The sequence below is a fragment of the Carcharodon carcharias genome, assembly GCF_017639515.1.
Source record: "Carcharodon carcharias isolate sCarCar2 chromosome 29 unlocalized genomic scaffold, sCarCar2.pri SUPER_29_unloc_7, whole genome shotgun sequence".
NCBI classification, from domain to species: domain Eukaryota; kingdom Metazoa; phylum Chordata; class Chondrichthyes; order Lamniformes; family Lamnidae; genus Carcharodon; species Carcharodon carcharias.
Genome location: NW_024470680.1, coordinates 327,981 through 355,291, shown reverse-complemented (window position 1 = coordinate 355,291; position 27,311 = coordinate 327,981). Strand labels below are relative to the sequence as shown.

Here is a 27,311-nt window from a genome sequence, read left to right as displayed (position 1 = left end):
GAGTGTCAGGGTAACGGTTTGGGAACTGCGGTTAGCGTCAGGGTAACAGATGGGGAACTGCGGTGAGCGTCAGGGTAAGGGGTGGTGAACTGCGATGTGTGCCAGGGTAAGGTGTTTTATAACCATCGCAGCTCACGGCCCTTGATGTTAGTGAAATGGTGCATTGTGAAAGTGACACTGGGGTGTTTGTACACTGATCTTTAGCAGCACAATTGGAGGGAATATCTGCCTAGCCTACTCAATCCCTCATAGGACAGTCCTCTCAGACCAGGATTCCATCTCATAAAAGTTTGTTGCGCTCCCTCTAAGTCGAGTATCTCCTACCTTTGGTAAGAAGACCAGAACTGTGCTCTGTACTCCAGGTGTGGTCTCACCAGTACCCTGTATGATTGCAGTAAGACTTCTTCAGTCTTGCACTGCAATCCCTTGGCAACAGAAGTTAACATAGCATTTTCCTCCTGTGTTACTTGCTGTACCTGCCTGCTATCTTTCTGTGGTCCCTCGGAATGCCCACACTCTCCGGTCCCTCTACCTCGCAAAAATTATGCTGCTTTTCCCTTCCTTCCAATGTTCTTGCCCACTCCCTTAACCACATCTTATACAACCGGAGAAGGCCATTCTGCCCATTGTGTCTGTGCTGGCTGTCCCAAGGAGCAATCCCTGTACTGCCACACTCCCATCCTTTCCCCACATCCCTGCACATTCCTCCGCTTCAGATATTTAGAGAATGTAGAAAAATGGGTCAGAAGGAGGCCACTCTGCCCATCGTGTCTGCGCCAGCCAAAATACCAGCCCCCCCCCCCCCCCGCCCCCCACAGCCCAATCCCATTTTCCAGCACTTGGTCTGCAGCCCTGGAAGTTGTGGGACTTCAGGTGGATATTAATGGAGTTGAGGGTTTCTGTCTCTGCTCACCTTTCAGGCAGTGAATCCCAGAGCCTTACACGTTAAAACTTTCCGCTAGTTTCTCTCTCACCTCCCCCCTCATTCCCTCTCTGAGCTCACCTTGTGCCTGAGGCCCACCTCGTGCTGCCTCCATCGTATTGTCACTAAACCGCTGACCAGTCACCCTGCCCTCCAAGCCGATATTTGAAACAGTTCTCTCTCTTCAGGTATTGTCCCTCTTTCTATTAAAGCTGCCGTTATCACCCCTCTCCTCAACTGATTAACCCTTGATTCCCCCATTCTTGTAAACTACCCTCCCATCTCCAACCTCCCTTTCCCCTCCAAAATCCTTCCACCTATTGTCCCCTCCTAAATCTGCCTCCGTCCTTCCTGGAACTCCATGTTTTAATCCCTCCAGTCAGGTTTCTGCCCTACCACGCTTCAGAAACAGCTCTTATCAAAGTCACAAATAACATCCTGTGTGACTGTGACAAAGGTCAACCTTCTCTCCTCGTCCTTCTCAGCCTGTCTGCAGCCTTGCACACACCATCCTCCTCCAACCCTCTCCGCTGTCGTCCAGCTGGGTGAGCAACAGGGGAGACGGTGGCATCGTGGTAATGTTGCTGGCCTAGTAACCCAGAGCCCAGGACACGGGTTCAAATCCCACCACGACAGCTGGTGGAATTTAAATACAGCCAATAAATCCGGATAGTGACCGTAAAACTATCTTCGATTGTCACTAATGCCCTTTAGGGAAGGGAATCTGTCATCCTTAACCGGTCTGGTCTACTTGTGACCCCAGACCCACAGCAATGTGGTTGACTCTTAACTGCCCTCTGAAATGGCCTAGCAATAGAAATAGGAGGGGGTCAAGGATGGATCTTTGGGGGCACCAGAGGGGGCAGTGAAGCCATTACAGGTGAAAGATAATGGAACCAGGTTTTTTTATTCATTCATGCGATGTGGGTATTGCTGGCTGGGCCAGCATTTATTGCCCATCCCTAATTGCCCCTTGAGAAGGTGGTGGTGAGCTGCCTTCTTGAACAGCTGCAGTCCCTGTGGTGTAGGTACACCCACTGTGCTGTTAGGGAGGGAGTTCCAGGATTTTGACCCTGTGGTGTAGGTACACCCACAGTGCTGTTAGGGAGGGAGTTCCAGGATTTTGTCCATGTGGTGTAGGTACACCCACAGTGCTGTTAGGGAGTTCCAGGATTTTGACCCAGTGACAGTGAAGGAACGGCCGATATATTTCCAAGTCAGGATGGTGAGTGACTTGGAGGGGAACTTCCAGGTGGTGGTGTTCCCATGTGTCTGCTGCCCTTGTCCTTCTAGGTGGTAGTGGTCGTGGGTTTGGAAGGTGCTGTCTAAGGAGCCTTGGTGCGTTCCTGCAGTGCATCTTGTAGATGGTACACACGCTGCTGCTACTGTGCGTCGGTGGTGGAGGGAGTGAATGTTTGTGGATGTGGTGCCAATCAAGCGGGTCTGCTTTGTCCTGGATGGTGTCGAGCTTCTTGAGTGTTATGGGAGCTGCATTCATCCAGGCAAGTGGGGAATATTCCACCATGCTCCTGACTTGTGCCTTGTAGACGGTGGATAGACTTCGGGGAGTTAGGAGCTGAGTTAGTTGTCGCGGGGCTCAAGAAGGCAGCTCACCACCACTTTCTCAAGGCCCTAAGGATGGGCAATAAATGCTGGCCCAGCTAGAGAAGCCCACACCCTGTGAATGAATAAAAAAAAGGATTCCCAGCCTCTGACCTGCTCTTGTAGACGCAGTGTTTATATGGCTGGTCCTGTTCAGTTTCTGGTCAATGGTAACCCCCCAGGATATTGATAGTGGGGGATTCAGTGATGGTAATGTCATTGAATGTCATGGGGAGACGGTTGGATTCTCTCTTGTGCGAGATGGTCATTGCCTGACACTTGTGTGGTGTGAATGTTACTCGCCACTTGTCAGCCCAAGCCTGGATATTGTCCAGGTCTTGCTGCATTTGGACATGGGCTGCTTCAGTATCTGAGGAGTCGCGAATGGTGCTGAACATTGTGCAATCATCAGCCAACATCCCCACTTCTGACCTTATGCTAGAAGGAAGGTCATTGATGAAGCAGCTGAAGATGGTTGGGCCGAGGACACTACCCTGAGGAACTCCTGCAGTGATGTCCTGGAGCTGAGATGACTGACCTCCAACATCCACAACCATCTTCCTTTGTGCTAGGTATGACTCCAACCAGCGGAGAGTTTTCCCCCTGATTCCCATTGACCCCAGTTTTGCTGGGGCTCCTTGATGCCACACTCGGTCAAATGCTGCCTTGATGTCAAGGGCAGTCACTCTCACCTCACCTCAGGAGTTCAGCTCTTTTGTCCATGTTTGAACCAAGGCTGCAATGAGGTCAGGGGCTGAGTGACCCTGGCAGAACCCAAACTGGGCATCAGTGAGCAGGTTATTGCTAAGCAAGTGCCGCTTGGTAACACTGTTGATGACCCCTTCCATTACTTTACTGATGATGGAGAGTAGACTGATGGGGGGGTAATTGGCTGGGTTGGATTTGTCCTGCTTTTTGTGTACAGGACATACCTGGGAAATTTTCCACACAGCCGGGTAGATGCCAGTGTTGTAGCTGTACTGGAACAGCTTGGCTAGGGGCACGGCAAGTTCTGGAGCACAACCCTTCAGTACTATTGCTGGAATATTGTCAGGGCCCATAACCTTTGCAGTGTCCAGTGCCTTCAGCCATTTCTTGATATCACGTGGAGTGAATCGAATTGGCTGAAGACTGGCATCTGTGATGCTGGGGACCTCCAGAAGAGGCCGAGATGGATCATCCACACGGCATTTCTGGCTGAAGATTGTAGCGAATGCTTCAGCCTTATCTTTTACACTGATGTGCTGGGCTCCTCCATCATTGAGGATGGGGATATTTGTGGAGCCTCCTCCTCCAGTGAGTTGTTTAATTGTCCATCACCATTCACGACTGGATGCGGCAGGACTGTGGAGCTTAGATCTCATCAGTTGGTTGTGGGATCGCTTAGCTCTGTCTATCACTTGCTGCTTCTGCTATATGGCAAGTAGTCCTGTTTTATAGCTTCACCAGATTGACACCTCATTTTTAGGTATGCCTGGTGCTGCTCCCGACATGCCCTCCTGCACTCTTCATTGAACCAGGGTTGATCCCCTGGCCTGATGGTAATGGTAGAGTGGGGGATATGCTGGGCCATGAGGTTACAGATTGTGTTTGAGTACAATTCTGCTGCTGCTGATGGCCCACAGCACCTCATGGATGCCCAGTCTTGAGTTGCTAGATCTGTTGGAAATCTATCCTATTTAGCACGGTGGTCGTGTTACACAGCACGATGGGGGGTATCCTCAATGTGAAGATGGGACTTCATCTCCACAGTGACTGTGTGGTGGTCACTCCTACCGATACTGTCATGGACAGATCCATCTGTGACAGGCAGGTTGGTGAGGATGAAGTCAAGTATGTTTTCCCCTCTTGTTGGTTCCCTCACCACCTGTCCCAGACCCAGTCTAGCAGCGATGTCCTTTAGGACTCGGCCACCTTGGTCAGTAGTGATGCTATCGGCTCTTGGTGATGGCTATTGAAGTCCCCACCCAGAGTACATTCTGCACCCTCACCACCCTCAGTGCTTCCTCCAAGTGATGTTCAACATGGAGGAAGCACTGATTCATCAGCTGAGGGAGGGCGGTACGTGGTCATCAGCAGGAGGTTTCCTTGCCCATGTTTGACCTGATGAGACTTCCTGGGGTCGGAAGTCGATGTTGAGGACTCCCAGGGTAACTCCCTCCTGACTGTATATCACTGTGTCATCACCTCTGCTGGGTCTGTCCTGCCGGTGGGACAGGACATACCCAGGGCCGGTGATGGTGGGTGTCTGGGACATTGTCTGTAAGGTATGATTCCGTGAGGGTGCCGATGTCAGGCTGTTGCTTGACTAGTCTGTGAGACAGCTCTCCCAGTTTTGCCACTTGCCCCAGATGTTCGTCAGCAGAACTTTGCAGGGTCGACAGGGCTGAGTTTGTCGGTGTCTATGCTGGGTGGTCTGTCCTCCCCCCTGGAACAGTCCTCAATGAAGCCAGTCTGGTCCTAGCCTTTGGTGTCACATTTATCCTGAAATGAACCACCGACCGGATTTTCACGGTGTAATGCTGCCCAACTTCGCCCCTGTCTCAGCTCATCTGCTGCTGAAACTTCCATTGATTGCCTTTGTTCCTTCCAGACTCAACTATTTGCACACGCTCTGGGCTGCCCTCCCACTTTCTACCATTCAGAAACTTGAGGTTTCTCCAAAACTTTGCTGCCCGTGTCCCTAACTCTCACCAAGCCCTGGTCACCCACACCTCCTGTGCTCACTGACCTACATTGGCTGGTGGTCAAGCAACGTCTCGATTCTAAAATTCTTTTCTCATCTACAAAAGTCAAGGCTGACACTCCAGTGCAGTACTGAGGGAGTGCTGCACTGTCAGAGGTGTTGTGTTTTGGATGAGATGTTAAACTGAGGCCCTACCTGCTTGTTTGACTGGATGTAAAACATCCCTCCGTCAGTATGACACAGAACCAGAGGAATGTTACAACACACAGAGAGGCCATTCAGCCCATCGTGTCTGCATCAGCCATAAAAGAGAGAAAACAGAAACTGGCTCCCACTTTCCAGCCCCTGCTCCGTATCCTTGTAGGTTCCAGCCCTTCAGCTGCAGATCCAGGTTCTGTTTTAAATGAATCGAGCGTTTCAGCTTCAACCATCAACTTAGGCAGCGAATTCCAGACACCCACCACCCTCTGGATGAACACACCACCCTCTGGGGGAACAGGTTTCTCCTCACGTCCCCTCTACAGCTTCCACCAATTCCCTTAAATCTGTGCCCTCTCCGCTAGGGGAAACAGGTCTTTCCTGTTTACCCTATCTCGGCCCCTCATAATTTTGTGCACCTCAATCAGGTCACCCCTCAGCCTCCTCTGTTCCAGGGAAAACCACCCCAGCCTGTCCGATCTCTCCTCATAGCTGCAATTTTCCAGCCCTGGCAACATCTGGGCCATTGTCACATTGCTGCTTGTGGGAGCTTGCTGTGCCCAAATTGATGGCTGTTTCCTACATTACAAATGGACACTACACTTCAGTAAGTGTGACATTGGGTGGTGAACCACTTTCAGATGTCTGGTAGTTATTAAAAAGGCGATATAAATGCAAGTCTTTCTTTCCAGCCCCGCAGCCCTCTGAGCTATCTGTGCTCTGATTTTAACCACTCCACCATTGGTGGCTGTTCGGAGGAGAGATTGGAGAGACTGGGGTTATCTTCCCTGGAGCAGAGGAGATTGAGGGGGGCCATGATTGAGGTGTATATAATTATGAGGGGCATAGATAGGGTAGACAGGAAGGAACTTTTCCCCTTGGCGGAGGGATCAGTAACCAGGGGGCATAGATTTAAGGGAAGGGGCAGGAGGTTTAGTGGGGATGTGAGGTGGGTGATGGGAATCTGAAAGGGTGGTAGAGGCAGCAACCCTCATAACATTTAAGAAGTATCCGGATGTTCAATTGCGAAGCCATGGCTAACAAGGATATGGGACTAGTGCTGGAAAATGGGATTACAATAGTTAGCTACTTGTTTGATCGGTGCAGACTCGATGGGCCGAAGGGCCTTTTTGTGTGCTGTAGACCTCTATGACTGTATAACTCTGCACCTTCAGCTGCGTAAGCTCTGGAATTCCCTCCCTGCACCTCTCTGACTCTCCACCTCGTCATCTTCCTTTAAGGCGCTCCTTGAGATTGTAAGAAATAGGAGCAGGAGTAGGCCATTCGGCCCCTCGAGCCTGCTCCACCATTCAGTAAGATCATGGCTGATCTGGTTGTGGCCTTAACCCCACTTTCCTGCCTGCTCCCCATAACCCTCGACTCCCTTGTCGATCAAAACTCTGCCTAACTCGCCCTTGAACATATTCAGTGACCCAGGCCCCGCTGCTCTCTGGGAAAGAGAATCCCAAAGACTAATGACCCTCAGAGAGAAGAAGTTCATCCTCATCTCCATCTTAAATAGGAGCCCCCTTATTTCAAAACTGTGCCCCTTGTTCTAGATTACCCTACTTGAATAGTGCTGACTGAGTGAATGTGGAAAGGCTGTTGGCAGCTGTTGGTGGGAGGATGGGGTCAATAGCCAAAGGACACGGATTTAAGATAATTGGCCAAAGGATGAGAGGGGACCTGGGGAGGATTTCTTTTTTAACTGAGTTCTCTGACCTGAAAGGACGGTGGAAACAGATTCTGTGGCAAGTCTCAAAAGGGAACTGGAGACATGCTTGTAAAGGGAGAATGTTTGTGGAACTGTGAAGAATGAGCACGGGGGTAGGTTTTAAATAGACAGCGCTTGAATTAAATTGAAGGATTCTGACACTCGCTGTCCTTGCCTAACTGAGATGAATTCACTCTGATTCTCACAGACTGGACGATGGGGCAGCACTGTGAGTTGTGCCGGCCTGGTAGTTATGGCAACGCCACAGAGAAGGATGGATGTCGGCAGTGTGCGTGTAATGGACATGGTGCAAGCTGGCTGGGAGACTGCGATGGATCAACGGGCAGCTGCTTTTGCACTGAGAACACGGGAGGGACACACTGCCAGAACTGTGTCACTGGTTACTACGGAGACCCCCAGTGAGTGAATGCCATCAGCTCTGTCCTGTGAGAGAGAGAGAGAGACAGAGGGAATCGTAGAATTGTTATGGTGCAGAAGGAGGCCCTTTGGCCCATCATGTCTGCACCGGCTCTCCGAATGAGCAACTCGCCTCGTACCATTCTCCCGTCTTCTACTGGCAATCCTCCACGTTCTTCCTTTTCAGATAACAGTTTAATTCCCTTGTAAACCTGCCTCCACCGGACTCTCAGGCAGTGCATTCCAAACCCTAACCACTCGCTGCGTTAGCATGTCTCTCCTCGTATCACTTTTCTCCTTCAAATCTGTTCCCCTCTGGATTCACAGATGGGAACAGTTTCTCCCTGTCTGCTCTGCCCAGACCCCTCATCATTTTGAGAACCTCTGTCAAATTTCCTCTTTGCCTTCTCCTGTCCAAGGAGAACAGCCCCAGCTTCTCCCATCTATCTTCATAACTGAAGTTTCTCATCCCTGGAACCATTCTCATGAGTCTTTTCCTCATGCTCTCTCTAATGCTTTCACATCCTGATGCAATACTCCAGCTGAGGCCAGACTAGTGACTTATACAAGTTCAAATAACCTCCTTGCCCTTGTACTATATGCCCCTGTGAATAAAGCCTAGGATATTGTATGCCTTATTACCCCACTCTCAACCTGTCCTGCCACCTTCAATGACTTATGCACATATACACCCAGGTCCCTTCTCTTCCTGCACCCCCTTTAGAGCTGTACCCTTCCTTTTATATTGTCTCCCCATGTTCACCCCACCAAAATGAATTGCCTCCCACTTCTCTGCATTGAACTTCTGTCCCCTCATTCCACCAACTCATGTCCCTTTGAAGTTCTACACTTCTTTTACAACGCTTCCAAGTTTTGTATCATCTGCAGACTTCTGCACATCAAGATCTCGATCATTAATATATATCAGGAAAAGCAAGGGTCCCAATACCGACCCCTGGGGAACTCTACTACAAACCTTCCTCCAGCCCGAAAGCTATCCATTATCCATTACTCTGTTTCCTGACACTCAATCACTTCCATATCCATGTTCCTACTGCCCCTTTTATTCAATGAATTATAACTTTTCTCACAAGCCTGTTGTGTGGCACTGTGTCAAACGCCCTTTGGAAGTCCATGTACACCACATCAACAGTATTACCCTCATCAACCCTCTCTGTTACCTCTTCAAAAAACTCCAGCAAGTTAGTTAAACGTGATTTTCCTTTAAGAAATCCATGCTGGCTTTCCTTAATTAACCACATTTGTCTCTCTGACTATTCATTTTGGTTGCCCCAAATAATTGTTTCTAGATGTTTGCCCACCACTGAAGTTAAACTGACTGACCCGTAGTTGCTGAGCTGATTTTTACACCCTTTTTTGAACAAGGGTGTAAAGTTTGCAATTCTCCAGTCTCCGGGACCCCCTGAGTCTAAGGAAGGCTGAAAAACTATGGCCAGTGCCTCTGCAATTTCCACTCTCACTTCCCTCAGTATCCTTGTATGCATCTCATCTGTTCATGGTGCCTTATCAACTTTAAGTACTGGCAGCCTATCCAATATCACCACCTTTTCAACTCTTAACCTATCTAGTGTCTGAATTACCACCTCTGTCACCATGGCCTGGTTAGCATCGTCTTGGTAAAGACAGATGCAAAGTATTAATTTAATACCTCAACTATGCCCTCCACCCCCATGTGTAAAATCCCCTTTCTGGTCCCTAATCGGCCCTACTCCTCCCTTTACTACCCTTCACTGTTTATATGTGTATAGAAGACTTTGAGATGTCCTTTTATGTTAGCTGCCAGTCTCTTTTCATACTCTCTCCTTGCTTCTTTGATTTGCTTCTTCACCTCCCCTCTGAACATTATATATTTAGCCTCGTTCTGAATAGTAGTTTCTACCTGACACCTGTCATAAGCACAATTTTTCTTATTTATCTTAATTTCTACATCCTTTGTCATCAGAGAGCTGTGGATGTGTTGCCCTACCTCTTTCAAGGGAATATACATTGACTATGCTCGATTTCTCTGTTCTTTGAAGAAAGCCCTTAGATCAGCTACTGATTTTCCTGCCAATCTTTGACTTCAGTTTATTCATCTCTGATCCATTCTTCCCCTATTGAAGTTGGCTTTCCCCCAGTTAATTATTCTTCCTCTGGATTGTTCTTTGTCCTTTTCCATAGTCAGCCAGAAACATACAATACAATGACCGCTGCTCTTTAAAATTTCCCCCACTGACCCTTGATCCACTTGGCCCCCCTCATTTCCAAGAGCCAGGTCTAGCAGTGCCTCCTTCCTTGCTGGACTGGAAACATACTGCTGTTGGAAATTCTCCTGAACACACCCTAGGAACTCTATCCCCTCTCTGCCCTTTACGCTAATACTATCCCAGCCTATAATGATAATGAGAGTTCCCTATTATAAGTATTCGGCTATTTTTGCACCTCTCTGTAATTTCCTTGCGATTTGTCCCTCTACATCCTTCCCACTGGTTGGTGGCCTATAGACTATGTAGACTACGTACACTATAGTTGGTGGTCTATAGACTACACCAAGCAATGTCATTGCACCATTCTTCTTCCTTAGCTCTAGCCAAATAAAGTCTGTCCGTGACCAGTCTGAGTCATCCTCTTTCTCCAGCACTACAATGCTCTCCTTAATCAATACTGCCACTCTTCCATTCTTTTCTTCCTTTCCTATCTTTCCGGAACACCTGGTATTCAGGAATATTTAACTCCCATTACTTCCCTTCTTTTTGAGTCAAGTCTCTGTTATCGCCACAACATCATATTTCCACATGGCAATCTGTGCCCGTAACTCCCCAATCTTGTTTACTGCACTCCGTGCATTCATATACATGCACAGTCACCCTGATTTAGACTTCATTACTTTCTCCCCTTCTCTGACTCCACCTGTTAACTTACTATTCTCTATTCTAGTGCTATCTATCTCTCCCAGTATTTTGTGCCCCCTGGTATTCCTCTCTAATATTCTCTCCTGGTTCCCACGCTCCCGTCAAGTTAGTTTAAAACCTCCCCAACAGCACGGGCAGGGACCTCAGTCCCTGCTCTGTTCAGGTGCAACCCGTCCTGCCTCTGTAGGCCCCATCTCCCCAAGAGCCAATCCTGATGTCCCAGGAATCGAAAGCCCTCCCTCCTGCACCATCTCTCCAGCCACTCATTCATTTGTCTTATCCTCCTATTTCTATACTTGTGTGGGGCACTGGGAGTAATCTGGAGATTAATACTTTTGAGGACCTGCTTGCTAATTTTCTACCTGCCTCTGCAAATTCTGACTGCAGCATCACATCCCACTTTCTGCCTATGTCACTGGTACCTGTGTGGACCATGACTGCTGGTTATTCAGCCTCCCACCTCAAACTGCCCTGCAGTGGCTAAATGAGATCCTAGACCTGTCACCGGGGTGGTAATACATCATCCTGGATTCATGTCTACGGCCACACAAATGCCTATCTTTTCCCCTAATTACTAAATCACCTCCCACTATTGCTCTTCCAACTTCCTTGTACCACCCCCCACAGGCCCCACCCCCACAGCCCCATAAAGCTGAGCCCCCATGGTGCCAAGGACTGGGTGCTGGCTGCATTCCCCAGATGAACCATCACTCAAAACTGAATACTGGTTGGAGAGTGGGAGGTGTTCGGGGACCTCCTGCTGTACCTACCTTTTTCTTTTTGACGATCTGATGGTCACTCCTTCCCTCTCCTCGTTCATATTCTTAAGCTGCCGGGTGACCGTGTCTATAAACATGCTATCCGGGTAACTCTCAGCTTCACGGATAATCTGTAGTGACACCAGCTGCTGCTCAAGTTCCACAACCTGGAGCTCTAGCTGCTGCAACTGGCAACATTTCCAATACAAATGGTTATCCAGAACACGGGAAGCATCCTGGAGTCCCTTCATAGCACAGGATGGGCACTCTTGAGGTTGGAGTAGCCCTGCCATTCCTCTCTTATTAACTGATAACCTTGTGACTCCAATTTAACTTTACTACTAGTAATAAACTTTAATACTGATAAACCCTGCCAATAGATGGTACACCTTTCTAGTTGGAATAAGCCTTACTTATAAACCTTATAAAACCTTACAACTAGAATAAATGACCTGAGGTGTGAAAGATAGGTGAGCCAAATACTCACCAACCAATCACTTACCTCTTTCCCTGTTATGTCAGACGACTTTTCTCAGAACCTGATCCTCAGACTAACACTCTACGCCCTTTTTAAACTGAAGTCCCGCTCCCTGTGCCCTTTTTAAACTGAAGTTGCTCCCACTCTCTGCGTCCTTTTTAAACTGGTCTTTCCTGCTCTCTGTGCCCTTTTTAAACTGGTCTTTCCCGCTCTGTGTCCTTTTTAAACTGAAGCATCTGCCACTCACGGCGTCCTTTTTATACTGAAGTCTCTCCTGCTGTCCGTGCCCTTTTTAGAGAGACAGAGAGAGAGATGGAAAGAGAGAAACAGACACAGACAGAGAGCAAGAGACAGACACATGCAAAGAGTGACATGGAGACAGAAGGACCTAGGGACTGAGAGAGAGAGACAGAGAGACACTGTAAGCAGCTGTCAACCGTATCACCCCCCACCCCCCCACCAACACAGACACGCTCATCAGGCACTCTCTCTCTCATTTGCTGACACACGTAATTCTCACATTCACTCTCTCACACTCTCTTCCTCTCTCTCTTTCTCACGCACATACACGCACCTCACTCATTCGCTCTCGCGCACACACACACACACCTCACTCATTCTCACTCATTCTCACACACACACCTCACTCATTCACTCTTGTGCACACCTCACTCATTCACTCTCACGCACACCTCACTCATTCTCTCTCACACAAGCACACACCTAAATCATTCACTCTCTCTCTCACACTCACATACACACTCACTCACTCAGGCACTTTCTCTCACACTCATACGTATGCACACATTCTCACATGCGCACTCTCACACATGCCTGTGCACATGCACTCTCTGACTCTCACGTGCCTGTGCACATGCACTCTCATACACACTCACTCACATACTTGGAGCAGCTGACTAACTGAGGTGAGAGGAGAGTTTTAAGTGTTAATTTTGTTCTTAATTGTAATTAGCCATAACTGGAAGTACTGTGTAAGCAGGCTGAGTACTTTCTTTCCTGCAGTTCAGACAGGGTGAACTCATTCTCAGCAGGAGGAACTGAGTAGTTAGGTAGCTAACTGGTTGAATCTTATTGCTGGAGCCCCAGTTCAGTTTACTTTAAATTCAAGGTTCTTCCTTGGCAAATGGAGCACAGCTGAAGATCTGAGTGAAGACTTGGAGTTTGATCAGAGGGGAGTTGGGAGAAAGGGTGGGGGGAGGAGTTGTTTGTTTTCTCTTTCTATCTTTCTCACCCCTACTACAGGGAAAGGAGCTAGATGTTTGCTGAATATCTGGTATGTTGGTAAGTCCTGTTCTCTCCCTAAGGTTTAAAGTAGTACACAATTTGGTGGTAATACAATATATAAGAAAGCAACAGAAATAATGATTAATATAATTAATTATTTCAAACACATTCAGGATGGCAGGACAGGTGATGTGTCAAGGCTGCAGCATGTGGGAGCTCCTGGGTAACATTGTGATCCAGGGTAAACACGTCTGCAGTAAGTGTTTGCGGCTCGAGGAACTTCGACTCAGAGTCATTGAGCTGGAGGCTGAGCTGCAGACACTGCATCACATCAGGGGGGAGAAAGTTACCTGGATGCTTCATACCAGGAGGCAGTCACACCTCTTAGGATAGGGTCAGTGGCCAGGGACAGGAGGGTGTGACTGCGAATGAGGCAGGTAAGGGGACCCGGAGGCCAGGAGTGTGAGCCTCTGCAATTGTCCAATAAGTTTGAGGTTCTCCCAGCTTGTTTGGATGAGTGGGGACTGCAGGGTGGACGAGCAAACTGACCATAGCACCATGGTACAGGAAGCCATTCACATGGGGGGAGTAAAAAGGAACGTACTGGTAGTAGGGGACAGTACAGTAAGGGGGATTGACATTGTTCTCTGTAATAAAGAGCAAGAGTCCAGATGGCTTTGTTGCCTATCTGGTGCCAGGGTGCGGGGCACCTGCTCAGGGCTGGAGAGGAACTTGCAGTGGGAGGGGGAGGATCCAGTGGTCGTGGTCCATATAGGTATCAACAACATAGGTAGAATGAGGAAGGAGGCTCTGCACAGTCAGTATGACGAGCTAGGTACCAAATTAAGAAGCAGAACCTCAAAGGTAATAACTTATGGATTATTACCTGAGCCACGTGTAAGTTGGCATTAGACAAATAAGCTTAGAGGAACGAATGCGTGGTTCAGAGACCAGTGTGGGTTCCGGTTTGAGGGGCACTGGCTCCAGTATTGGGGAAAGTGGGATCTGTACCATTGGGATGGTCTATACCTGAACCGTGCTGGGGCTGGTGTCCTGGTGAGCTGCCTAACAGGGGAAGTAGAGAGGGTTCTAAACAGAATAGTGGGGCAAGGGATCAAATTTGGGGAGATGTAGTAAACCAAAGAGTAGAGACAAGCCAAGAAGGACAGGTAATAATATGGGAAATGATAAACAGACTGTGACAGGAAGAAATAGAGAGTACAAATCTAAGAGGAAATTGGCAGGTAAGGCTAGATGTTACAAAAATAATAAAAGTACATAACTAAAGGCTCTGTATCTAAACGCATAAAGCATTCAAAACCAAACAGACAGTGCAAATAGAAATAAATAAGCATGATCTGATAGCCATTACAGAGACATGGCTACAGGATGAGACAGATTGGGACCTGAATATTGAAGGGGATGTGACATTTAGGAAGGACAGGAAGTTAGGAAAAGGTGGAGGGGTAGCTCTGTTAATTAACGATGGTATTAGTACATTGGAGAGGTATGAGGTTGAGGAAACCAGGATGTAGAAGCGGTTTGGGTTGAGATGAGGAATGATAAAGGCAGGAATAAAAACAAAAAACTGCGGATGCTGGAAATCCAAAACAAAAACAGAATTACCTGGAAAAACTCAGCAGGTCTGGCAGCATCGGCGGAGAAGAAAAGAGTTCACGTTTCGAGTCCTCATGACCCTTCAATAGAACTGAGTGAAATTAGGAGAGGGGTGAAATCTCAGCTGGTTTAAGGTCGGGGGGGGGGGGGGGGGGGCGGTTGGGGGAGAGAAGTGGAGGGGGTGGTGTGGTTGTAGGGACAAACAAGCAGTGATAGGAGTAGATAATCAAAAGATGTCACAGACAGAAGAACACAGAGGTGTTGAAGGTGGTGATATTATCTAAACGAATGTGCTAATTAAGAATGGATGGTAGGGCACTCAAGGTATATCTCTAGTGGGGGTGGGGTGGAATAAGACTAAAAGGGCATAAAAGGTATAGATCTATGCCCGGTTAGTCTTATTCCACCCCACCCCCACTAGAGCTGTACCTTGAGTGCCCTACCATCCATTCTTAATTAGCACATTTGTTTAGATAATATCACCACCTTCAACACCTCTGTGTTCTTCTGTCTGTGACATCTTTTGATTATCTGCTCCTATCACTGCTTGCTTGTCCCTACAACCGCATCCCCCCCCACTTCTCTCCGCCCACCCCCCCCTCCCCCACCTTAAACCAGCTGAAATTTCACCCCTCTCCTAATTTCACTCAGATCTGTTGAATGGTCATGAGGACTCGAAACATCAACTCTTTTCTTCTCTGCCGATGCTGCCAGACCTGCTGAGTTTTTCCAGGTCATTCTGTTTTATGATAAAGACAGGAAGTGACTTGTGGGAGTGATGTACAGACCCCTAACTGTAACGACACAGTAGGACAGAGTATAAAAGAAGAGATAATGGGAGCTTGCCAGAAAGGTACAGCAATAATCATGGGGGATTTTAATCTACAGATAGACTTGAAAAATCAGATGCAATAAAGTAGCATGGATGAGGAGTTCATAGAATGTTTTTGGGATAGTTTCTTAGAACAGCACATTCTGGAGCTAACCAGAGAGCAGCCTGTACTAGACCTGGTATTGAGCAACGCAATAGGATTAATTAATAACCTCCTAATGGAGGCACACCTGAGTAGCAGCGATCATAATATGATTGAATTTTACATTCATTTTGACGGAGAAATGAGTGCATCCAAGACTAATATTTTAAACTTAAATAAAGGCAATTATGAGGGCATGAAAGCAGAGCTAGCTAAAACGAACTGCTCCTATTTTCTGTATGTATGTTTCTATGGGAGCAGGCATGATCATAATGAATGGTGCAGGCTCAGAGGGCCGAATGGCCTCCTCCTCCTATTTTCTATGTTCTTGTAAATGAGGTGAAGGGAAATGTCAATAGAAGTTCAGTGGCCGACATTGAAAGGGATATTTCAGAATACACAATATGTACATTCCAATGAGAAAGCACAATTCCAAGGGGACGGCCCACCATCCATGATTAATTAAAAACGTTAAAGTATCAAACTTAAAGAAAAAGCATATCATTATACAAAGAAGGGTGGCAGATCAGAAGATTGGAAAGAATATCAAGATCCGCAGACAATGACAAAAAGATTAATAAAGATGGAAAAGTTAGTGTATGAGAGAAAGCTAGCTAGTAATATAAAGACGGAGAGTAAGAGTTTCTGTAAATATTTAAATCAGAAGAGTTAACAAAGTGAGTGTTGGTCCTACAGAGAGTGCATCCAGGAAATTGATAATGGAAAGCAGGGAGATGGTGGATAAATTAAACAGGTATTTTGCTTTGGTCTTCACTATAGAGGACACAAGTAACATCCCAGAAACAGCTGTGAATCAGGAAATGGAAGGGAGGGAGGAACTCGCAGAAAATTGCATTCACCGGGGAAGTGGCATTGAGCAAATTGTTGGGGCTGAGGGCTGACAAATCCCCCAGTCTGGATTGACTTCACCTTAAGGGCTTGAAAGAAGTGGCTAGTAAGATAGTTGATGGACTAGTTTAAATTTTCCAAAATTCCTTAGATTCAGGGAAGATTTACTAGATTGGAAAATAGCAAATATACCTCCTTTATTCAAAAAGGGAGGGAGACTGAAAGCAGCAAACTATAGACCAGTTAGAATCACATCTGTCATAGGGAAAATGTTATTATTAAAGATGTTATACAGGGCACTTCGAAAAATTCAACGCAATCAGGCAGAGCCAACATGGTTTTGTAAAAAGAGAGATCATGTTTAATCAATTTATTGGAGTCCTTTGAAGGAGTCACATGTGCTGTGGATAAAGGGGAACCAGTGGATTTGCTGCAATTAGATTTCCAGAAGGCATTTGATAAAGTGCCACATCAAAAGTTATTGCAGAAAATCAAAGCTCATGGTGTAGGGGGTAACATATTGGCACGGATAGAAGATTGGACAGCTAATAGGAAACAGAAAGTTGGCATGAATGGGTCTTTTTGTGTTTGGCAGGATGTGATGAGTGGTGTGACACAGGGATTAGTGCTGGGGTCTCAACTGTTTACAATTTATATAAATGACTTGGATGAAGGGACCGAAGGAACGGTGGCTAAACTTGCTGATAACACAAGGACAGGTAGGAAAGTAAATAGTGAAGAGGATGCAAGGAGGCTACAAAGTGACACAGGGAGGTTAAGTGAGTGGGCAAAGACCTGGCAAATGGAGTATAATGTGGGTAAATGTAAAATTGTTCATTCTGGCAGACAGAATAAAAAAGAAGCTTATTGTCTAAATGGTGAGAGATTGCAGAGCTCTGAGGTGCAGAGGGATCTGGGTGTCCTAGTGCATGAATCAGGTACAGCAGGTCATTAGGAAAGCTAATAGAATGTTATTGGTTATTGTGAGGGGAATTGAATATAAAATCAGGGAGGTTATGATTCAGTTGCACAGGGCATTAGTGAGACCACACCTGGAGTATTGTGTACAGTACTGATCTCCTTATTTAAAGAAAAGTGTAAATGCATTAGAAGTGTCAGAGAAGGTTTACCAGACTGATACCAGGAATGGGTGGGCTTTCTGATGAGGAAAGGCTGGATTATGAGGAATGCTTAGGCTTGTATCCTCTGGAGTTTGTCAGAGTGAGAGGTGACTTGCTTGAAAGCTTTACGATCCTGAGGGGTTTTGACAGGGTGGATGGGGAGAGGATGTTCCCTCTTGTAGGAGGATCTAGAACTAGGGGGTCATTGTTTAAAAATAAGGGGTCGCCCATTTAAAACGGAGATGAGGAGAAATTTTTCCCTGAGGGTTGAGATTCTTTGGAACTCTCTTCCTTAAAAGGCAGTGGAAGCAGAGTCTTTGAATATTTTCAAGGCAGAGCTAGAAAGATTCTTGATTAACAAGGGGGTGAAAGGTTATCGGGGGTGGGCAGGAATGTGGGGTTGAGGTTACGTTCAGATCAGCCATGATCTTATTGAATGGTAGGGCAGGCTCGAGGGGCCGAGTGGCCTAATCCTGCTCCTAACTCGCACACGTACAGGCACACCCACGTACAAGCGCACATGTACAGGCGCGCGCACGCACACTGACATAGAAACACACAATCAGACATTTGCACCATCTCCGTACCTCCCTCCCCGCCGCACTCACTCACACTCACACACTGATCGACCCCTTCTCTCCGTACCTCCCTCCCCACCGCACTCACTCACACTCAAACACTGATCGACCCCTTCTCTCTATACCTCCCTCCCCACCGCACTCACTCACACTCACACCCTGATCGACCCCTTCTCTCTGTACCTCCCTCCCCATCCCATTCACACTCACACACTGATCGACCCCTTCTCTCCGTACCTCCCTCCCCACCACACTCATTCACACTCACACACTGATCGACCCCTTCTCTCTGTACCTCCCTCCCCACCGCACTCACTCACACTCACACACTGATCGAACCCTTCTCTCTGTACCTCCCTCCCCACCGCACTGACTCACACTCACACACTGATCGACCCCTTCTCTCCGTACCTCCCTCCCCACCGCACTCACTCACACTCACACACTGAACGACCCCTTCTCTCTGTACCTCCCTCCCCACCGCACTCACTCACACTCACACACTGATCGACCCCTTCTCTCCGGACCTCCCTCCCCACCGCACTCTCTCACACTCACACACTGATCGATCCCTTCTCTCCATACCTCCCTCCCCACCGCACTCACACTCACACACTGATCGACCCCTTCTCTCTGTACCTCCCTCCCCACCGCACTCACTCACACTCACACACTGATCGACCCCTTCTCTCCGTACCTCCCTCCCCACCGCACTCACTCACGCTCACACACTGATCGAACCCTTCTCTCTGTACCTCACTCCCCACCGCACTCACTCACACTCACACACTGATCGACCCCTTCTCTCTGTACCTCCCTCCCCACCGCACTCACTCACACTCACACACTGATCGAACCCTTCTCTCTGTACCTCCCTCCCCACCGCACTCACTCACACTCACACACTGATCGACCCCTTCTCTCCGTACCTCCCTCCCCACCGCACTCACTCACACTCACACACTGATCGAACCCTTCTCTCTGTACCTCCCTCCCCACCGCACTCTCTCACACTCACACACTGATCGACCCCTTCTCTCCGTACCTCCCTCCCCACCGCACTCACACTCACACACTGATCGACCCCTTCTCTCCGGACCTCCCTCCCCACCGCACTCACTCACACTCACACCCTGATCGAACCCTTCTCTCTGTACCTCCCTCCCCACCGCACTCACTCACACTCACACACTGATCGACCCCTTCTCTCCGTACCTCCCTCCCCACCGCACTCACTCACACTCACACACTGATCGACCCCTTCTCTCCGTACCTCCCTCCCCACCGCACTCTCTCACACTCACACACTGATCGACCCCTTCTCTCCGTACCTCCCTCCCCACCGCACTCACTCACACTCACACACTGATCGACCCCTTCTCTCTGTACCTCACTCCCCACCGCACTCACTCACACTCACACACTGATCGAACCCTTCTCTCTCTACCTCCCTCCCCACCGCACTCACTCACACTCACACACTGATCGACCCCTTCTCTCCGTACCTCCCTCCCCACCGCACTCACTCACACTCACACACTGAACGACCCCTTCTCTCTGTACCTCCCTCCCCACCGCACTCTCTCACACTCACACACTGATCGACCCCTTCTCTCCGTACCTCCCTCCCCACCGCACTCACACTCACACACTGATCAACCCCTTCTCTCCGTACCTCCCTCCCCACCGCACTCACTCACACTCACACCCTGATCTAACCCTTCTCTCTGTACCTCCCGCCCCACCGCACTCACTCACACTCACACACTGATCGAACCCTTCTCTCTGTACCTCCCTCCCCACCGCACTCACTCACACTCACACACTGATCGACCCCTTCTCTCCGTACCTCCCTCCCCACCGCACTCACTCACACTCACACACTGATCGACCCCTTCTCTCCGTACCTCCCTCCCCACCACACTCATTCACACTCACACACTGATCGACCCCTTCTCTCTGTACCTCCCTCCCCACCGCACTCACTGACACTCACACACTGATCGACCCCTTCTCTCCGTACCTCTCCCCACCGCACTCACTCACACTCACACACTGATCGACCCCTTCTCTCCGTACCTCCCTCCCCACCGCACTCACTCACACTCACACACTGATCGAACCCTTCTCTCTGTACCTCACTCCCCACCGCACTCACTCACACTCACACACTGATCGATCCCTTCTCTCTGTACCTCCCTCCCCACCGCACTCACTCACACTCACACACTGATCCACCCCTTCTCTCCGTACCTCCCTCCCCACCGCACTCACACTCACACACTGATCGACCCCTTCTCTCCGTACCTCCCTCCGCACCGCACTCACACTCACACACTGATCGACCCCTTCTCTCCGTACCTCCCTCCCCACCGCACTCACTCACACTCACACACTGATCGACCCCTTCTCTCCGTACCTCCCTCCCCACCGCACTCACACTCACACACTGATCGACCCCTTCTCTCCGTACCTCCCTCCCCACCGTACTCACTCACACTCACACCCTGATCGAACCCTTCTCTCTGTACCTCCCTCCCCACCGCACTCACTCACACTCACACACTGATCGACCCCTTCTCTACGTACCTCCCTCCCCACCGCACTCACTCACACTCACACCCTGATCGAACCCTTCTCTCTGTACCTCCCTCCCCACCGCACTCACTCACACTCACACACTGATCGACCCCTTCTCTCCGTACCTCCCTCCCCACCGCACTCACACTCACACACTGATCGACCCCTTCTCTCTGTGTTTGAGGTTGTGACCTCCCAGGCGTTTTACTCCTGTGTGTCGCTGTGGCACTGATCTAGCTGTTGATTTTACAGGGATAGTGGGACGTGCTACCGTGAGTGTGTGGGCCGAATCCTATTGAAGAACATCTCCTCCTCAGCACTGGGCTCAATGAGAGGACATGGGATCTCCACAAACGGGCTGGCCTATTGCCTATGGGTGCTGTCAACCTCGGAGTCTCTGGACTCCTGCCAGCAGAAGAGCAGCTGCCCTACAGTCAGCCTGACAATTAGATCGGACATCAGGATGAAGTGTGGCGTGAGTATCTGAGTGCAGTTGGGGGTTAGAAGAGAGGGCTTTAGCCAACCTGTGACCCAAAGACCAAATTCAATCCTGCTCATGTGTTTCTTCCAGCAAAATTATGTTTACGTCTTCGATGGAATTCCGGAATTCCTCATGGACTCCGAGCTGGACAGTGCCATCTACGCTGACCCCAACCTGATTGGAGCCTTCTGTGGCAATGGGCGCGATGAGCCAATCACAGTTGACGCTATCTCAGGTACTTCAATAGTCTCTGTGATATGTAACGGACAGAGTGTTCTATATCAGAGTGTGTAACTGGGAGAGCGCTCTGTATCACAGTGTGTGACTGGGAGAGCGCTTTGTATCACAGTGTGTAACTGGCAGTGCGCTCTGTATCACAGTGTGTAACTGAGAGAGCGCTCTGTATCACAGTGTGTGACTGGGAGAGCGCACTGTATCACAGTGTGTAACTGGGAGTGCGCTCTGTATCACAGTGTGTAACTGGGAGAGCGCTCTGTATCACAGTGTGTGACTGGGAGAGCACTCTGTATCACAGTGTGTGACTGGGAGAGCGCTCTGTATCACAGTGTGTGACTGGGAGAGCGCTCTGTATCACAGTGTGTGACTGGGAGAGCGCTCTGTATCACAGTGTGTGACTGGGAGAGCGCTCTGTATCACAGTGTGTAACTGGGAGAGCGCTCTGTATCACAGTGTGTGACTGGGAGAGCGCTCTGTATCACAGTGTGTAACTGGAAGAGCGCTCGGTATCACAGTGTGTGACTGGGAGAGCGCTCTGTATCACAGTGTGTAACTGGCAGAGCGCTCTGTATCACAGTGTGTAACTGAGAGAGCGCTCTGTATCACAGTGTGTGACTGGGAGAGCGCACTGTATCACAGTGTGTGACTGGGAGAGCGCTCTGTATCACAGTGTGTGACTGGGAGAGCGCTCTGTATCACAGTGTGTGACTGGGAGAGCGCTCTGTATCACAGTGTGTGACTGGGAGAGCGCTCTGTATCACAGTGTGTAACTGGGAGAGCGCTCTGTATCACAGTGTGTGACTGGGAGAGCGCTCTGTATCACAGTGTGTAACTGGAAGAGCGCTCGGTATCACAGTGTGTGACTGGGAGAGCGCTCTGTATCACAGTGTGTAACTGGCAGAGCTCTCTGTATCAGTGTGTGACTGGGAGAGTGCTCTGTATCACAGTGTGTAACTGGGAGAGCGCTCTGTATCACAGTGTGTGACAGGGAGAACGCTCTGTATCACAGTGTGTAACTGGGAGAGCGCTCTGTATCACAGTGTGTGAGTGGGAGAGCGCTCTATCACAGTGTGTGACTGGGAGAGCGCTCTGTATCACAAGTGTGTAACTGGGAGAGTGCTGTCTATCACAGTGTGTAACTGGGAGAGCGCTCTGTATCACAGTGTGTAACTGGGAGAGTACTCTGTATCACAGTGTGTAACTGGGAGACCGCTCTGTATCAGCGCGTGTGACTGGGAGAGCGCTCTGTATCAGTGTGTAAGTGGGAAAGCGTTCTGTATCACGGTGTGTGACTGGGAGAGCGCTCTGTATCACAGTGTGTAACTGGGAGAGCACTCTGTATCAGTGTGTGTGACTGGGAGAGCGCTCTGTATCACAGTGTGTAACTGGGAGAGTGCTGTGTATCACAGTGTGTAACTGGGAGAACGCTCTGTATCACAGTGTGTTACTGGGAGAGTGCTCTATATCACAGTGTGTGACTGGGAGAACGCTCTGTATCACAGTGTGTAACTGGCAGAGCTCTCTGTATCAGTGTGTGACTGGGAGAGTGCTCTGTATCACAGTGTGTAACTGGGAGAGCGCTCTGTATCACAGTGTGTGACAGGGAGAGCGCTCTGTATCACGGAGTGTAACTGGGAGAGCGCTCTGTATCACAGTGTGTGACTGGGAGAGCGCTCTGTATCACAGTGTGTGACTGGGAGAGCGCTCTGTATCACAGTGTGTGACAGGGAGAGCGCTCTGTATCACAGTGTGTGAGTGGGAGAGCGCTCTATCACAGTGTATGACTGGGAGAGCGCTCTGTATCACAAGTGTGTAACTGGGAGAGTGCTGTCTATCACAGTGTGTAACTGGGAGAGCGCTCTGTATCACAGTGTGTAACTGGGAGAGTGCTCTGTATCACAGTGTGTAACTGGGAGAGTGCTCTGTATCACAGTGTGTAACTGGGAGAGCGCTCTGTATCAGCGTGTGTGACAGGGAGAGCGCTCTGTATCAGTGTGTAACTGGGAAAGCGTTCTGTATCACGGTGTGTGACTGGGAGAGCGCTCTGTATCACTGTGTGTAACTGGGAGAGCATTCTGTATCACAGTGTGTAACTGGGAGAGCGCTCTGTATCAGATTGTGTAACTGGGAGAGTGCTCTATAGCACAGTGTGTGACTTGGAGAGTGCTCTGTATCACAGTGTGTGACTGGGAGAGTGCTCTGTATCACAGTGTGTAACTGGGAGAGCGCTCTGTATCACAGTGTGTGACTGCGAGAGCGCTCTGTATCACCGTGTGTGACAGGGAGAGCGCTCTGTATCACAGTGTGTGACAGGGAGAGCTCTCTGTATCACAGTGTGTGACTGAGAGAGCGCTCTGTATCACAGTGTGTGACAGGGAGAGCGCTCTGTATCACAGTGTGTAACTGGGAGAGCGCTCTGTATCACAGTGTGTAACTGGGAGAGTGCTCTGTATCACAGTGTGTAACTGGGAGAGCGCTCTGTATCAGCGTGTGTGACAGGGAGAGCGCTCTGTATCAGTGTGTAACTGGGAAAGCGTTCTGTATCACGGTTTGTGACTGGGAGAGCGCTTTGTATCACAGTGTGTAACTGGGAGAGCGCTCTGTATCAGTGTGTGTGACTGGGAGAGCGCTCTGTATCACAGTGTGTAACTGGGAGAGTGCTGTGTATCATAGTGTGTAACTGGGAGAGTGCTCTGTATCACAGTGTGTGACTGGGAGAGCGCTCTGTATCACAGTGTGTGACTGGGAGAGCGCTCTGCATCACAGTGTGTGACTGGGAGAGCGCTCTGCATCACAGTGTGTGACTGGGACAGTGCTCTGTTTCACAGTGTGTGACTGGGAGAGTGCTCTATAGCACAGTGTGTGACTTGGAGAGCGCTCTGTATCACAGTGTGTTACTGGGAGAGTGCTCTGTATCACAGTGTGTAACTGGGAGAGCGCTCTGTATCACAGTGTGTGACTGGGAGAGCGCTCTGTATCACAGTGTGTGACTGGGAGAGTGCTATGTATCACAGTGTGTGACTGGGAGAGTGCTCTGTATCACAGTGTGTAACTGGGAGGACGCTCTGTATCACAGTGTGTAACTGGGAGGACGCTCTGTATCACACTGTGTGACTGGGAGAGTGCTCTGTATCACAGTGTGTGACTGGGAGAGTGCTCTGTATCACAGTGTGTAACTGAGAGAGCGCTCTGTGTCTCTGTGTGTGACTGGGAGAGCGCTCTGTATCAGCTTGTGTAACTGGGAGTGTGCTCTGTATCACAGTGTGTAATTGGGAGAGCGCACTGTATCACTGTGTGTAACTGGGAGAGCGCTCTGTGTCACAGTGTGTAACTGGGAGAGCGCTCTGTATCACTGTGTGACTGGGAGAGCGCTCTGTATCACAGTGTGTAACTGGGAGAGTGCTCTGTATCACTGTGTGTAACTGGGAGAGCGCTCTGTGTCACAATCTGTGACTGGGAGAGCCCTCTGTATCACAGTGTGTAACTGGGAGAGCGCTCTGTATCACAGTGTGTAACTGGGAGAGCGCTCTGTATCTCAGTGTGTAACTGGGAGAGCGCTCTGTATCAGAGTGTGTGACTGGGAGAACGCTCTGTATCACAGTGTGTGACTGGGAGAACGCTCTGTATCACAGTGTGTGACTGGGAGAACGCTCTGTATCACACTGTGTGACTGGGAGAGTGCTCTGTATCACAGTGTGTGACTGGGAGAGCGCTCTGTATCACAGTGTGTAACTGGGAGAGTGCTCTGTATCACAGTGTGTAACTGGGAGAGCGCTCTGTATCACTGTGTGTAACTGGGAGTGCGCTCTGTATCAGCGTGTGTAAGTGGGAGAGCGCTCTGTATCACAGTGTGTAACTGGGAGAGTGCCGTGTATCATAGTGTGTAACTGGGAGAGCGCTCTTTATCACAGAGTGTGACTGGGGGAGCGCTCCGTATCAGAGTGTGTAACTGGGAGAGCGCTCTGTATCAGAGTGTGTGACTGGGGGAGCGCTCTGTATCAGTGTGTGTAACTGGGAGAGCGCTCTGTATCAGATTGTGTAACTGGGAGAGTGCTCTATAGCACAGTGTGTGACTGGGAGAGTGCTCTGTATCACAGTGTGTGACTGGGAGAGTGCTCTGTATCACAGTGTGTAACTGGGAGACCGCTCTGTATCACAGTGTGTGACTGGGAGACTGCTTTATATCACAGTGTGTGACTGGGAGAGTGCTCTGTATCACAGTGTGTGACTGGGAGAGTGCTCTGTATCACAGTGTGTAACTGGGAGAGCGCTCTGTATCACAGTGTGTGACTGCGAGAGCGCTCTGTATCACAGTGTGTGACAGGGAGAGCGCTCTGTATCACAGTGTGTGACAGGGAGAGCTCTCTGTATCACAGTGTGTGACTGAGAGAGCGCTCTGTATCACAGTGTGTGACAGGGAGAGCGCTCTGTGTCACAGTGTGTAACTGGGAGAGCGCTCTGTATCACAGTGTGTAACTGGGAGAGTGCTCTGTATCACAGTGTGTAACTGGGAGAGCGCTCTGTATCAGCGTGTGTGACTGGGAGAGCGCTCTGTATCAGTGTGTAACTGGGAAAGCGTTCTGTATCACGGTGTGTGACTGGGAGAGCGCTTTGTATCACAGTGTGTAACTGGGAGAGCGCTCTGTATCAGTGTGTGTGACTGGGAGAGCGCTCTGTATCACAGTGTGCAACTGGGAGAGTGCTGTGTATCATAGTGTGTAACTGGGAGAGCGCTCTGTATCACAGTGTGTGACTGGGATAGCGCTCTGTATCACAGTGTGTGACTGGGAGAGCGGTCTGTATCACTGTGTGTAACTGGGACAGCGCTCTGTATCACAGTGTGTAACTGGGAGAGCGCTCTGTATCACCGTGTGTGACTGGGAGAGCGCTCTGTATCACAGTGTGTAACTGGGAGAGCGCTCTGTATCACAGTGTGTGACGGGGAGAGTGCTCTATATCACAGTGTGTGACTGGGAGAGTGCTCTGTATCACAGTGTGTGACTGGGAGAGCGCTCTGTATCACAGTGTGTAACTGGGAGGGTGCTGCGTATCACAGTGAGTAACTGGGAGAGCGCTCTGTATCACAGTGTGTGACTGGGAGAGCGCTCTGTATCACAGTGTGTGACTGGGAGAGCGCTCTGTATCACAGTGTGTGACTGGGAGAGCGCTCTGTATCACAGTGTGTGACTGGGAGAGTGCTCTGTATCACAGTGTGTGACTGGGAGAGTGCTCTGTATCACAGTGTGTAACTGGGAGAGCGCTCTGTATCACAGTGTGTGACTGGGAGACTGCTCTATATTACAGTGTGTGACTGGGAGAGTGCTCTGTATCACAGTGTGTAACTAGGAGAGCGCTCTGTATCACAGTGTGTGACTGCGAGAGCGCTCTGTATCACAGTGTGTGACAGGGAGAGCGCTCTGTATCACAGTGTGTGACAGGGAGAGCTCTCTGTATCACAGTGTGTGACTGAGAGAGCGCTCTGTATCACAGTGTGTGACAGGGAGAGCGCTCTGTATCACAGTGTGTAACTGGGAGAGCGCTCTGTATCACAGTGTGTAACTGGGAGAGTGCTCTGTATCACAGTGTGTAACTGGGAGAGCGCTCTGTATCAGCGTGTGTGACAGGGAGAGCGCTCTGTATCAGTGTGTAACTGGGAAAGCGTTCTGTATCACGGTGTGTGACTGGGAGAGCGCTTTGTATCACAGTGTGTAACTGGGAGAGCGCTCTGTATCAGTGTGTGTGACTGGGAGAGCGCTCTGTATCACAGTGTGCAACTGGGAGAGTGCTGTGTATCATAGTGTGTAACTGGGAGAGCGCTCTGTATCACAGTGTGTGACTGGGATAGCGCTCTGTATCACAGTTTGTGACTGGGAGAGCGGTCTGTATCACTGTGTGTAACTGGGACAGCGCTCTGTATCACAGTGTGTGACTGGGAGAGTGCT

General features: G+C 49.5%; 1 protein-coding gene across 1 annotated transcript in view; it reads left to right on the top strand.

Moving 5' to 3' along the window:
- megf8 (multiple EGF-like-domains 8) overlaps positions 1 to 27,311 on the top strand; it is a gene marked incomplete at its 3' end in the record, with an annotated part of 790,270 nt that overhangs the window by 534,209 nt on the left and 228,750 nt on the right. The window contains exons 22-24 of the mRNA XM_041181277.1: positions 7,331 to 7,541; positions 20,904 to 21,126; positions 21,223 to 21,367. Coding sequence (XP_041037211.1) covers positions 7,331 to 7,541; positions 20,904 to 21,126; positions 21,223 to 21,367 — 579 coding nt within the window. The remainder of the gene's footprint in view (positions 1 to 7,330; positions 7,542 to 20,903; positions 21,127 to 21,222; positions 21,368 to 27,311) is intronic.